This window comes from Lactuca serriola, chromosome 5, assembly GCF_051521515.1.
Source record: "Lactuca serriola cultivar US96UC23 chromosome 5, Lser_US96UC23_V15, whole genome shotgun sequence".
In the NCBI taxonomy this organism is placed as follows: Eukaryota; Viridiplantae; Streptophyta; class Magnoliopsida; order Asterales; family Asteraceae; genus Lactuca; species Lactuca serriola.
Window position 1 is genome coordinate 190,762,561 of NC_136412.1, and position 14,709 is coordinate 190,777,269.

Here is a 14,709-nt window from a genome sequence, read left to right on the forward strand (position 1 = left end):
GAGCTGTCCTACGGTCATAAGCCATAAAAATGAGGTCCTAATGGCTAGAATTGTCTCATGCATCTTATTGAAGGTCTTAATTGATTAAGACCTTGTGTTAAGGACTTTATTGACATGCAAAGTCATAAAGTTGGAGACTTTATGACTCTAGAGTGCATTTGGACCGTAGATCTGAAATATGGGCTTAAGTGCTTAAGACATTAAGCACTTAATGAGGATTTGAGGTTTGCGAGGTTATGTCCCGCGTAGAAGAGAGTACGCCCCGCATACTCGGTCAGCTCCCTGTAAGCTGGTCAATGCGAGGCTTTGCATACACTTAGCATACCTTTAGGTTACGTCATGCATGCTCACATGAGTCAACCATTGTTGAGTTGGCTCGTTTGAGTCTACTCGACTGGATTGACTAGTTGGTTTAGTAGGTTTGACCAGTTGACTTTGAGTTTGACCATGTTTGACAAAGTTCGACTAAGTTTGACATTGAGGGTATTTTGGGTATTTCGGGATTTTTATGGAATTGGTCACTTGGTGGATGTAGGTATTATGTAGAGAGCTGAGATTCAGAGTTGGGCCTCATCAGTTTTGTCCAGTTTGCGAGGTGAGTTCTCCTCACTATACTTGCAGGTCAAAGGCACCAAGGCCGACCCATTGGTTTGATAAACTGATATTCATTGATATGCTGAGTATGGAATATATGTTTATGCTAGTTTTGATATGCTAGTCTGGTAGATCTATAGGACTACCTGTGATACTATCTGATGACCTATATATGTTAATATCTCTTATATGTCGACATATTGTGTGGATTGGGTTGAGGTTGTACTGCTTCGTGCGGTAGCCAACAAACCCTAGAGCAATCTAGATACGAGATGAGGCCCGGGAGGGCATGTTAGACTCATACTGAAGGCTCATGAGCATTCCAGATACGAGCTGATGGCCGAGAAGGGCATGCTAGACTCGTACTGAGGGCTTAGTAGTATTTAGTCCGAGGACTGATTTGGTCGCGGAGCATGCGAAACATAAGTTGTGGGCCGAGGGCAAGGCAGACTTATGGTGTGGGCTCATGGGTAATCCAGTATGTTAGCTATGGACCCATTGCACGATGTTATTGTTTATGTGTTATTTGTTGTGTGTTGGTATTTTGTGGGAAATCACTAAGCTTGGAGCTTACATTTTTGGATTATGTTTCAGGTACATTAGAGAATCGCGGGAAGACGAAGGCGCGATTGTGCATCTTAGAATTATTAATCTCCCACATATTAAGTAACGTTGCAATTTAGTGACTTTCTTATCCGACGGTTTTCCTTTTACACCGACAGTAATACCCTATATTTGTTTACCACGTAAATATTTCTTCATTAAATAACTATATAACATTAGGCATACTCTTTCCATCAAGTTAAGTATTAACTGATAAAAGATAATCATCTTTTAGAGTCATATTGCCAATAATCGAGAAAAAACTTATAGGTAGCACCTAGAAACAAGTACTAAACCTGTAACAAACGACGACAACAAGAATTAAATACTAACAAACGACAACAACAAGAATTAAATACTAACGAAATCGGAAAACACAACCAACAAAAAAACAAGATCGAATCTAAAAAGCTTGATACATGATAGTGGTGCTTGCTATAAAGTCTTCTACAGTCATCAAATCAATAGTCGTGTATGGAATAAAACTTTGATAACATGTAAATTGATAAACACAAACAAAAAAACGGCTATAGTTTATTATTAAAAGGAAAAGTTAATTAAAAAACAACTATAAATATGAAAGGTATTTAAGATTAACTACATAGCTAAAAGGCTAAATAAAAGCTTCTTATAAAATAAACCCAAATACTCTATTAAATGATAGAATTGTGTAGTTAATCTGTTTCGGAAATGTTTGACCCACCACAAGGAAAAAGGCCATTACCGGCGACAAAAGTCGCCGGTAAAAGTCCCAAAAATCGTCGGTACTGATAATAGCGGCGACGCATCGCCGGTAATGAGTCGCCGCTACTGCCTCGTCGCTATTGATCAGTTTGTCGCCGCTATTAGTATGTCGCCGCTAATGAGTAGTGTCACCGCTAATAATGTTGTCGCCGATAAAAGTGTCGCCGACAAAAGTGTCGCCGGTAATGAGCTCTGTCGCCGGTAAAAGTGTCGCCGGTAATTTGTTTTCAATTTTTTTTTTAAATAATGATTTTCGTTGCCGGTATTAAATATCAAACATAATAGTGTCAAACAAACATCCTATTATAAACAAACATCCAAAATACAATTAAATATCAAAAGTCATACTATCCGAGTAGCAAAACAACAAAATTTTTACAATCTACTAAGTAGCAAAACGAGATAACATATGCAAATAAAACCCATTCTTACATACCCTCATCGCCGTTCCCATCGTTTCCTTGATTATTTTGGGATTGAAAAAACGAATAAAGCTCATCCCTACATGCCGGGTCGGCGAGCATTGCACGAAGATTTTCCAACTACATAATTAATAACAATATATATAAACTTATAAGTTAGATCGTCAAACATAAACAAAAACTATCAAAATACATTGTTATTTTTAAAGTAAGATAGAAAACCAAAGTACATTGCTATATTTTGCACTTGGGACAAAAACCAAATTACCAAACTTTTTAGCAAATAACCACCACAAAACCAAAACTACCAAATCAACATGCATTTTACGATGCTAAAGTAGATTGCTATTCTACCTGTGATGGTTGTGATGGTGGTTGTGATGGTTGTGAAGGCTGTGGAATCATCGGGAGACCAGAAGGTTTGCGGCCAATGCCTCTAATGTGGCCACGTCGCTCTCCTAATACTTTCTCGAACGTAGCTCTTTCTTGAGTTGGCGTAAACTCACTTTCACCTTGAGTTTGTTCTAGCAGCTCTTCAACTAATCGATTCTGTAACTCCCAAAAGTGAGTAACGATTAAGTATAAATAAACATTTAAATATATGATAAAATTATAATTAAATACTTACATATTGTTGTTCCGATTCAGCAGTAACAAATACACCATTCTTATCGGTATGAGCTTTGCGAAATGTTTCCACTCTTTTAAGGTTCTGTTTAAGTTTAAAAATTAGATTATATTTTAAATAAATAGTTACATGTATCGTACGGTACCTTCTTATAGCAAGTACTGCTATACGAGCTCGAACCCCCACGATTCACAATTGTTTGCTTTTCACGGATTTTTTTGTTCCTTTCTGAAGCAATTTTGTGTTCGTCAGTTTGAAAATACTCAACTGTCTTCTCCCAGTTATCAACAAGCATGCCATCCGGAGGATTTGCCAATGCTCTCGGGATATCTTCATACCCTCCGACCATCTTGAAATATTCTTTTGCGTCGGCTTTACGCTCTCGAAAACCTCTTAACAAGGCTGCTTGAAAACTCTCTGTCAATAAAGTAGCTTGTGCATCCTGGTACATTTGATTGAGATCAAACTTTGTCTACAATAAAAAAAAAGTTAACCAAGTAAGAAACAATCATAGTTAAACCTATAAAATATATTTAAATAAATAATTACCGCTAAATGTTGTAATACAGTGTCCTTTATATCAGGGGAAACTCTTTTCCAACTCCATTTGTCGAAAGGGACCATCTGCCACATTGTTTTCCCAACTTCTTGGGAAAACATGTCTCCCGCGCTCTCCTACGGGATTAAATGTGATATCCCTATCAAATTGCATGGCTATTGGTTTCCCCTGGTTCTGCAAGATTGCTTTTTCAAGCTTTATATTTTTTGCTTTTCCTCGAGCTTTCCTTCGGGCACGTCCCTCAACTACAAATGTAATTAAAAATTATTAGAAACGACATTTAATTTATGATAATTGAACAAAAATAGTAAATAAAAATTCATGATAAGACTTACCGTCCAGCTCGTGCTGGCCAGGACCTCTACCACCTGGGAAAGGTGGGTCCTCAGCTCCGTCTCCCCCATGTCCACGACCCATGACAGCAGCCATGGTAAACATAAACAACAGCCACACTCTCATCATTTCCTGAAAAATTATAAGATATACAAATACAATTTTTATTATAGATACACATTACATAGAAATAAACATTTAGATAGGAATAAACATTTCCATTTAAACTAGAAATCCAAATACAGTTCATATTACAAACACATATTACAAATACATATTACATAAGAACTATTCTAATCAGAATCTTCCTCATATCCTTCAGTGTCTTCTTCGGTATCATAGTCAGAATCGGTGTCATCGTAATCAGTATCGCAATCAGAAACATCATTGACTCTACCAGTTGGCGGAGGAACTTCAGATGCACTTTCTACATCAATAATGACTCTAGGAATGTTTTGAAAGTACATGCTGAAATCGATAAAAAGTGGAGCATCGGATGAAGAGATATTTTGAAGTACATCGACATCATCTACATTTTCGTGTGAGACATTGTCAACATTTTGAACAAGGTCATCGTTCGATGGTAGATCCCAAATACTTCGATGATTAACATGCTCGACAACACACCGCTGGTTATTGTTTGGCTCTCTGATGTAGAACACTTGTTTGGCTTGTGACGCATATATGAGTTGATCATCTTTGTATGCTTCGCGTCGTGTGTCGATACTGGTGAAACTATCACTAGAAATAACTCCTGTTCGAGTATCAAACCACTTGCAACGAAATAGTACAGTTGAATAATCATGTGTATACCTCAACTCTATAATCTCTTCTAACTGGCCATAATACTTCTCCCCTTTCTCACCCACCGCTAAAACCCCAGAGTTTTGTGTTGTACGTTGTGTGTCACGACTAAGTACCATAAACCTAACACCATTGACTATGCATGCGGTGTAAGAATAGGCATTCATTTGCGGGCCCATTGCAAGAACCGACAACTCTTCGTGGAATTCTGGAGATTTTTCTATTTTCATTTGATGAACCTAACAATTATAAATTAATATGTATTATGTATTCGTTAGATCAATGAAAAAAATTTGTTTATTAATTTATATTACCTTTTCACGAAACCAATTACGAAATTCTCTCTTTTCATCACTTTAGGGATGCTCAGATTTGAATTTCCTATGTTGATGACCAAAAGATATAGATTTAAAAAGATAAAATAAAAAATTAAGAATGAAAGTTAGAGATAAGATTAATTACTTGATATACTGTCTGACTTCTTCACAGCTATTCAATACAAACCATTCCATGTTATGCATTTCCGTTAAATTAAGAGTTTTGATTTGAGTTGTGCTGGTCGGTTGACATTTAGACTCAAACATCCAAAACTTTGTTTTTTCAATGACAACATCTACATTTCTTTCCGGACGATTCTTTACATCTCGAAGGTACATTGAACAAAATGATAAAGCTTCTTCAGCAACATAACCCTTAGCTATAGAACCTTCTGGCTTCGCCTTGTTTCTGACATAGTTTTTTAGTTTTTTCATATATCTCTCGAATGGAAACATCCATCTCATACAAACCGAGCCTCCAGCAATTGCTTCATCAGGTAAATGCAAAAGTAAATGAACCATAATGTCAAAAAACGCCGGAGGATAAATCAATTCTAACTTGCACAAGATTGCAATAATGTCTACTTTTGCTTTCCTCATATCCTCCACCTTCAATGTTCTGGAACAAAGTTGCTTGAAAAACGTACAAAGGTCTACAATAGGTGTATAAGTATCTTTGTCTAACAACCCTCTTACTCCAATCGGTATCAAACGTTGAATAAGAATGTGGCGGTCATGCGATTTCAACCCAATAATGTTAGTATTGGTATCGTTCACTTTCTTACTAATGTTAGAACCAAACCCATCCGGCAGCTTAACCTCTTTTATAAATTGACAAAAGAGTTGTCGACTAGATTTCGTGAAAGAGTATCTTGCCTGGGGTCTATGAAACTTGTCACCATTTTTTTGCAACCATTCATTTCTCTGAATGTTTAGAATTCTCAAGTCCTCTCGTGCATTTGATGTGTCTTTGCTTTTATCGTTCATTAGGAGAGTACCTAACAAACTCTCGTCCACATTTTTCTGGACATGCATGACATCTATGTTGTGTTTCAACTGTAGAGAAGACCAATACTCGAGTTCGAAGAAAATGCTTCGTTTCGACCAGTTCAACTCATAATCTTGCCGCTTTGGCTCCCCGCCTCCATGCTCAGGATGTTTACCCGGTTTACGAGTTAGTAGACGACCTAGTTGCTCTTGTATGTCATCATTATTAAAGTGTCTCGGAGCGGGTCTTGTCTCTTCCATCCCATTAAAGTCCAACCTCTTTCTTAACGGATCATTAGCATCTAGGAAACGATGATGACCGATATATACGACTTTTTTTGTTGCACGGTACGAAGGAATGTCTTCATTGCAAGTAGCACATGCTCTATACCCTTGCCCACTCCAACCCGATAAACTACTACGAGCTGGCCAATCGTTTATTGTCCACAACAACATAGCTCTCATCGTGAAGAATGTGTTTGTCGCTACATCTTTAATACGTACGCCTGAGTTCCACAAATGTTTAAGCTCTTCCACCAACGGTCTAAGGAAAACATCCATATCCTTACCTGGAGCTTTCGGTCCTGGAATCAACAAAGTCAACATGAATGATGACTCTTTCATACAAAGCCAGGGTGGCAGATTGTATGTGGTGAGTATGACCGGCCATGTGCTATGTGGATTACACATGTTTCCAAATGGATTGAAACCGTCAGCTGAAAGACCTAGGCGTACGTTACGGGGTTTACTCGAGAAGTCGGGGTATTTTTTTATCAAAATCTTGCCAATGTTCCCCATCAACAGGATGAATCATCACACCATCTTCTGAACGTCTGGTACTATGCCAAATCATATTTTTGGCAGTGTGCCTCGAACAATATAAACGTCGTAGTCTAGGGGTCACAGGAAAGTACCGTAACACCTTATGAGGTACTTTCTTACCCTTGGTGTTTTTATCGATCCATCGACTCTCTTTACAAACGGGACAAACTTGCAATGAATCATGTTCTTTCCAAAAGAGACAACAATCGTTTTTACACACATGTATCGACTCATACCCCAGGCCAATAGACTTTAGTTTCTTTTTGGCTAGATAATGTGAAAGGGGAACCTTGTTGCCTTTGGGAAATGCTAATTGCAAGAGCTCAAGGAGTTGATCAAATGAACTATCAGTCCATTTGTTGTTCACCTTGATATGCATTAACTTTGCTAGAAACTCAAGGGAAGAAAAGATGCAACCAGTATACAATTGAGTTTCCATTTCTTCCAACACTTGTGCAAAATCATCATCCACACCGCTACCCCTTGTATTCGAGGTTCCTTCATCGAGGTTGGTATCATTTTCTCTCGACTCCCACATCACATCGTCGATTAAATCGGCCATTTCGTTACTTGGCAAGACGACGGGAGGAATAAAAGATTCACCATGATAGATCCAAATTTTGTACGCCTTACTGAAATCATTTATAAATATATGGCGTTCAACTACAGTCGGGTACTTGAAGTAACGGTTATCACATTTTTCACAAGCACATCTGATTTTACCATTACTATCAAGGTGCAACTTCGACTTCTCAATAAAAGCTTTGAGTCCTGCTTGGAACTCGGGATGGTTTCGATATGGATTAGTAGTCCAGCTTTTATCAATAGACATGATGTTGCTGAAACATAATTTTGGGTTTAGAGTTTAGTATACAGAATTAGCATTGTTTTTTTTCAATCCACATTTTTTTTACATCTAAAATAATACAAAAATTAAGTAATAAAGAAATGAAAAAAATAAATTAAAAATTTTTATTTATGCATTTTTTTAATTAATTTTAATTAAAATTACTTGTAAGTTAGCTTGGGTAAAAACTAGAAGCTTTCTAGTTTTTGTATATAAGTTTTTAAACAATTTTATAGTTTTTTTTTGTGTTTTTTTTTTCAATTTATAAAAATAATGTATTTTTATTTTTTTTTCAATTATAGCATCCTACTTATAAGAAGACCACATACTTTTACATACGTATTATGTTGTTGTGTTGTTTTTTTTTACCGTCGAGATTAAAATGTATATAAGTTTTTAAAGAATTTTATAATTTTTTTTGTGTTTTTTTTTTTCAATTATAAGTTAACTATATAACTTATTGGTTAATTAATTTGGAGTTAGCTTGGGTAAAAACTAGAAGCTTTCTAGTTTTTGTATATAAGTTTTTAAACGATTTTATAGTTTTTTTTTGTGTTTTTTTTTCAATTTATAAAAATAATGTATTTTTATTTTTTTTTCAATTATAGCATCCTACTTATAAGAAAATCACATACTTTTACATACGTATTATGTTGTTGTGTTGTTTTTTTTACCGTCGAGATTAAAATGTATATAAGTTTTTAAAGAATTTTATAATTTTTTTTTGTGTTTTTTTTTCCAATTATAAGTTAACTATATAACTTATTGGTTAATTAATTTGGAGTTAGCTTGGGTAAAAACAAGAAGCTTTCTAGTTTTTGTATATAAGTTTTTAAACAATTTTATAGTTTTTTTTGTGTTTTTTTTTTCAATTTATAAAAATAATGTATTTTTTTTTTCAATTATAGCATCCTACTTATAAGAAAACCACATACTTTTACATACGTATTATGTTGTTGTGTTGTTTTTTTTACCGTCGAGATTAAAATGTATATAAGTTTTTAAAGAATTTTATAATTTTTTTTGTGTTTTTTTTCCAATTATAAGTTAACTATATAACTTATTGGTTAATTAATTTGGAGTTAGCTTGGGTAAAAACTAGAAGCTTTCTAGTTTTTGTATATAAGTTTTTAAACAATTTTATAGTTTTTTTTTGTGTTTTTTTTTTCAATTTATAAAAATAATGTATTTTTTTTTCAATTATAGCATCCTATTTATACCAAAACCACATAGTTTTACATAATACATAAGAAGGTGAAATTCACATACTTTTACATACATATACCACATATACACCAAATACAAATACACACAAAATAACATCCTATTTAAACCAAATACACATAATTTCACATATATACATAATAACATCCTATTTATACCAAATACAAAAGTTTCACAATCATATATCACATTTACAACAAACATACATACATTCACATACACACAATAACATTCTACTTATAACAAATACATATAATTTCTACTAATATATCACATATACATCAAACACACATACATTGGAATATATATACCAAATTCACATATATTTAAACAAATACAAAATATACAATCCAATTTTCACATATGACAATTATCACATAATTTCACATATAAATACAACTTGAAGCTATACAACTAATTGCAATTAAATAACCACAAACAAAAAATTGAATAACTTGCTTCTAATCCAAAACAATACCACCAAAAACAAGAATATGAACAATTTATTATCATTCAATCACTACATAAAGCTACAAATCGAAATTCATACAAAATAAAAATGAAATCATCAAAAAAAAACTTACCTTTCTTCAAGAAATAGAGGTACCTAGAAATTGATCCCAAAGCTTTAACCACTTGCTTGGAACAATGCTTCTAATCCAAAACAACACCACCAAAAATAAAGAATATGAGCAATTTATTATCATTCAATCACTACATAAAGCTACAAATCGAAATTCATACAACATAAAAATGAAATCATCAAAATAAAACTTACCTTTCTTCAAGAAATGGAGGTAGAAATTGATCCCAAAGCTTTAACCACACCTAGAGACACTTGCTTGGAACAATGAGGGGAGAAATTTGCTTGAAAGAAGCAGATTGAAGAAGAAATCGGCGATATGGTGAAGGAAATTGGAAGCAAACAGAAAGGAATATGAAGAAGGGAGGTTATCTGCGTGCGTTTTTTTTTTTTTATCTGTGATGACCAATAGCGGCGACACCTTTAGCGGCGACGCTAGGGGCAATACCGGCAACAATCAGTAATAGCGGCGACAAACTGGAGGGAAGGGTACCGCGTCATTTTTAGCAGACTATTAGCGGTGACTTTTTTGGAGTTTTAGCGGCGACATCTGTGTCGCCGGTATTAGGTTAGACCGGAAAAGGCACCCCACCCGTTGGATTGGATATCTCATCGAACGGTTGAGATGCAATAGAGGGGGAAAGTGCGGATTCGGGTGACAACCCTTTAGCGGCGACACTATTAGCGGCGACAAGGGGCTTTACCGGCGACTCAAGCTAGAGTCGCCGGTAAAGCCCCTTGTCGCCGCTAATAGTGTCGCCGCTAAAGGGTATATTTTTTGTAATGACCTTTATGTAACTCTAGCTACTCGCTTTTGTATAAAATTATTGTTGTTGGAAAAGATAAAAGATATCTTTCGGTTCTTGTTTATCATAGAGCATGCATACAGTTATTAATGTTATTAATGTAATAATTATATATAATAATGTTACATATTAATTCTTTATTTTAAATTTTAAATTTTAAATTTTTCATTCTAATTATATTAAATTAATAACATTAGAATAAAAATTAAAATAAAGTTAATACGACTTATAAATTGATATAATTTTACATATTTATTTAAATCAATGATTATAATTTTATATATAACTAAAAATAATCACTTAATTGACAATTTATTTAAAATAAATGATAAATAATTCTGAGTTTTTACTATTAAAGTTTAATTAATTTTATAACCTTGGTTCCCACTGGTTATAAACTAGTTATATATAATAATGTGATACCGACTTTATTGAATTAAACAATAACTAAAAGATTAAATTTATAAGCACTTAATAATTTCATTGATGCAATAACAATCGCATACATTTAAAGTAAACAAAAACAGGTAAACTTAATACGTATATGACTATATGATCACATTTAATGACCGAAACGAAAACTAGTATGATGTTATCATTTAATTAGGGGCAAATCTCATAAATCCTTTCATATTTGTAAAAAATATTTAAATATATCGTAAATTAATGTCCTTGTATTTGCCAAAAAAACATATGTTTTTAAATTTTTACTTATCACAGTTTTTCAGGTTATTATTATATTAACTCTAAAAATATATGTTTTTACTTTTTTTAGTTGTGATAAAAGGTTTTTTAGGTTACTATGATAATAACTCTTAAGAAAATTTTTAAGTTTACAATAATTATTATTATTATTATTATTATTATTATTATTATTATTATTATTATTTTATGTTATCCTTAAGTTTATAATTTTTTTACATTTTATTTATTTTATTCATCTTATATCTTATATGTATTCATGCTGAAATGTATTTATTGGCAAATATGAGGGTATTAGTGGAAATAAAAACAAACTTAATATTAACTTTGAAAACCTGTTATCACAGGCCTGTAAAATCAGACATTTTTTTTAACAAATATGAGGGCATTAATAGACATTAAAAATAACTTAGGATAAAACCGAATATTTTTGACAAATATAGAGACTTTTATGGCATTTGGCCTTTAATTATTTTTGACAAATATAGAGACTTTTATGGCATTTGGCCTTTAATTATTTGTTCCCAGTACATATGAAAATTAATGGTAGCAATATGTTAATTTAGCTCTCATGCTTTAGTCTAATTCTAAGCATCAAATACTCTCTTGTGTTGCTCTAAATAATTCATGTAATGATACAATCTCTTACGCCTCGTGTCTTTGTTGGACCCATTTGACTTTGTGTTCTATATTTCGAAAAGACCGACATCATTGATCTCGAGTGTAACACCTAACACATCTTCTATCACGTTCTTTATTGGTTACTTATTGTCATTAAGCCGAAAACAAGGGAGTTGTATACTCTACGCATTCCATTAATAAACATGCAAAGAATCACCCAACACCAAATAGGTAAAAACCCTAAAACTACAAACTATGGGTATCAATGTGCAAAGTCTCAAATCTTATGTGTATGATTTGTAGTACCTTAGAAACCCCAGGGTACCAGAGTGCAGCAAGCTACCAACCCCTCCATTACAAAATACCCTAAAACTACGCATATTCCACAAGCTACTTCATTATACACAATGTCTGGCTCGGAGTGCCTCGTGAACCCTCCTGCATTGGTCTCCGGCGGTGAATCCAACAATGTTTTGCAGATTGCCTCCCTCAATTCTTATGTTTCCGGGAATGCTGATTCAAAAGTCGCACTTCTTTTTATTTCTAATATACATGGTACTCAACTCAACTCTAGTTGTAATTTTCTTTCTGATCAACCAAGTCTGCTAGTTGGTGTTTCCAAAATTAGGTGAAATTCCGCAAATAATTTACTTATCAAGAAGCTAATTTATTAACATACTTTTGCAAAGTGAATTTGATTGCAACATGTTAAGTATGTACGAATCCTACCTTTTGGTTTTATGATTTTGCAAGTCCAAAATAGTTTGTATGAACGTCAGCTTGCTCTAATTTGTTTGTGTCTGGTACTTTTTGTGCAGGCTATGGAGTTCCGAAATTCAGGTATGCTTTGTAGCAAGAACAACACCTTATATTAAAATACTCCTTTGTTTGTGGTTTACTTTAAGGTTAAATGCTAAAAATAGAAAGTAATTTTATTTTTATTTATCAGTGAATTATAGCATCCCATTTTGATTTCTTGTTATTGGGACGTTGTAGACTTGTAGTTCCATTTTGTTTGTTATTATTAAAGTACTTCCAGTTTTTATTTTTATTTTATCTTTATCATGCATTATATTTTGAAAATCGTCATTTATATTGGTAAAAATTGATTTTCATTTGAATGATATATTGATATTACTATTATATTGGATAGATTTTTAATGCAATGAATTAAGATGCTGTATAAATATACGAATTAATGGATATACGCTGTTTTTTTTTGGGCATATAACCCTTCAATTTGTTGATCTAAATTTGTAGGAAACTTGCCGACAAAGTTGCCTCTGCTGGATATTACGTAGTTGCACCTGACTTCTTTCATGGAGACCCCATAACTCCTGAAACTCCGATTTCAGATTGGCTAAAGAATCATGGACCGGTTGGTTATTAAATTTTATTATTCCTCCATCATAAATATTCAATTCTCTTAAAAGCAATATTTCCTCTAAACTTGAAAAAAAAACACTATTCCTTCTTTTCTTTTCTTTTCTTTTTCCATATCTATTTTAGGTAGAAGCAGTTGAGCCCGCCAAACTGGTTATTAAAGCTCTTAAAGAGATGGGTATAACTAAAATTGGCGCTGCAGGATTTTGTTGGGGTGGTAAGAATAAAGTTTATTTACACCAAAAATGACAATCTTTCAAAGGTTATATTCAAAGATGTGGAAGAGGAAAGGCAATAATGTCTTTTACACATACGAGATAATGATAGTGATGCCTAGTCTTATTTTCATTTTGGGTGGGACTTGAATTCTTTTTTTTTTTTTTGTCTCATTGACATCAGAACAACGTAGTGTTCTGTCATTTATTAAGTAAGGACCTAATGCTATTATGTTAATTATAATTTGTTGATTTAATTGCATTAACCTGATCTAATTAATAGGCAAGGTAGCTGTAGAGTTAGCAAAGGAGGATGATATACAAGTTGCTGCTCTCTTGCATCCTTCATTTGTCACTTTAGATGATATCAAGGGTTGGTTTTAATTTTATTCAATAACTCTTCATAATTACTACTTAATTTCTAGATAGGGGTCCATGTTTGAATTTATCAAATTTAAGCTAAGAAATTATTTTTTGTAATTTCTATTATGATTTTTAGGGGTTAAGGTTCCTACTGCCATACTCGGTGCTGAGATTGACAATAAATCTCCACCGGAGCTTGTCAAAGAATTTGAGCTTGCTTTACAAGCAAAACTAGAGGTAATTAATTTCTTCTAGGCATTGTGAAGTGTACACTATGTCTTCCACCTTTCAATTTTTATTTTTTGGGGGATTGGAGGACAAAGTTTGCCATTATTTCCCATTGACATGAATCCAAGTCGTAGTTCTGGTTCAATACATGCTAGCATGTATTGAAAAACCTAATTTGCCTTGTTAAATTAGGCCATATATCTGAACAAGTAGCAAAGGAGATATTAATTTTTTCTGGTATGGTTAACTACTATGGCTATGCAGGTGGATCACTTTGTGAAGATATATGGTGGTGTATCGCATGGTTGGACGGTTCGATATAAAGATGAAGATGCAGAAGAGGTGAGATCTGCCGAAGAGGCTCATGAGGATCTTGTGGGTTGGTTTAACAATCATCTTGATCCAAACCATTCAATAATATAAAGAAAGAGAGAGTTCGAGAAAAATGTGACACCCCTCTACAAGTAAATAAAGCGTCATCATAGACGTGCATTTATATTTTTGAATTTTTGAATAAATGCTTACCTTAGTAATGTCACATCCCGATATTCACATTATAAGTCTTACAGATGTTATATTACATATTTAATTATAAAAGTGAGACTTAGTGGAAGTCTTAAATATTATTTATTGCCTTTGATGCAAGTACAATCATGCGGGAGCTTTTTCTCGATCCGAAGAACAACCTGCAAAACAGTTATTCAACAACTGTAAGCCGATACTTAGTGAATTCCCTCAAAATACCACATACCACGACATATATATATATATATATATATATATATATATATATATATATATAATACGTACACATAATGACCTTTAACTTAATAGTTGGTTCGTACCTTGGCCTTCGGCTATATGTTAGTCCACCCTATATAGCCTGTAGCATGTAGTTGGTCCGCTTTCCATTGGCCTTTAGCA

At 33.5% G+C, this 14,709-nt stretch overlaps 2 protein-coding genes across 2 annotated transcripts; one reads left to right on the top strand and one right to left on the bottom strand.

Moving 5' to 3' along the window:
* Positions 1-6,736: 6,736 nt before the first annotated feature.
* Positions 6,737-7,645, bottom strand: LOC145050047 (uncharacterized). Its single transcript, XM_078998366.1, has one exon. It carries the CDS (start codon positions 7,643-7,645, stop codon positions 6,737-6,739), a length of 909 nt encoding a protein of 302 aa, XP_078854492.1.
* Positions 7,646-11,972: 4,327 nt separating this feature from the next.
* LOC145053393 (endo-1,3;1,4-beta-D-glucanase-like) lies at positions 11,973-14,408 on the top strand. The gene is made up of 7 exons (XM_079001429.1): positions 11,973-12,151; positions 12,415-12,436; positions 12,857-12,974; positions 13,106-13,196; positions 13,478-13,567; positions 13,694-13,794; positions 14,050-14,408. Exons 1-7 carry the CDS (start codon positions 12,004-12,006, stop codon positions 14,206-14,208), a joined length of 729 nt encoding a protein of 242 aa, XP_078857555.1. The 5' UTR covers positions 11,973-12,003; the 3' UTR covers positions 14,209-14,408.
* The last annotated feature ends 301 nt before the right edge of the window (positions 14,409-14,709 follow it).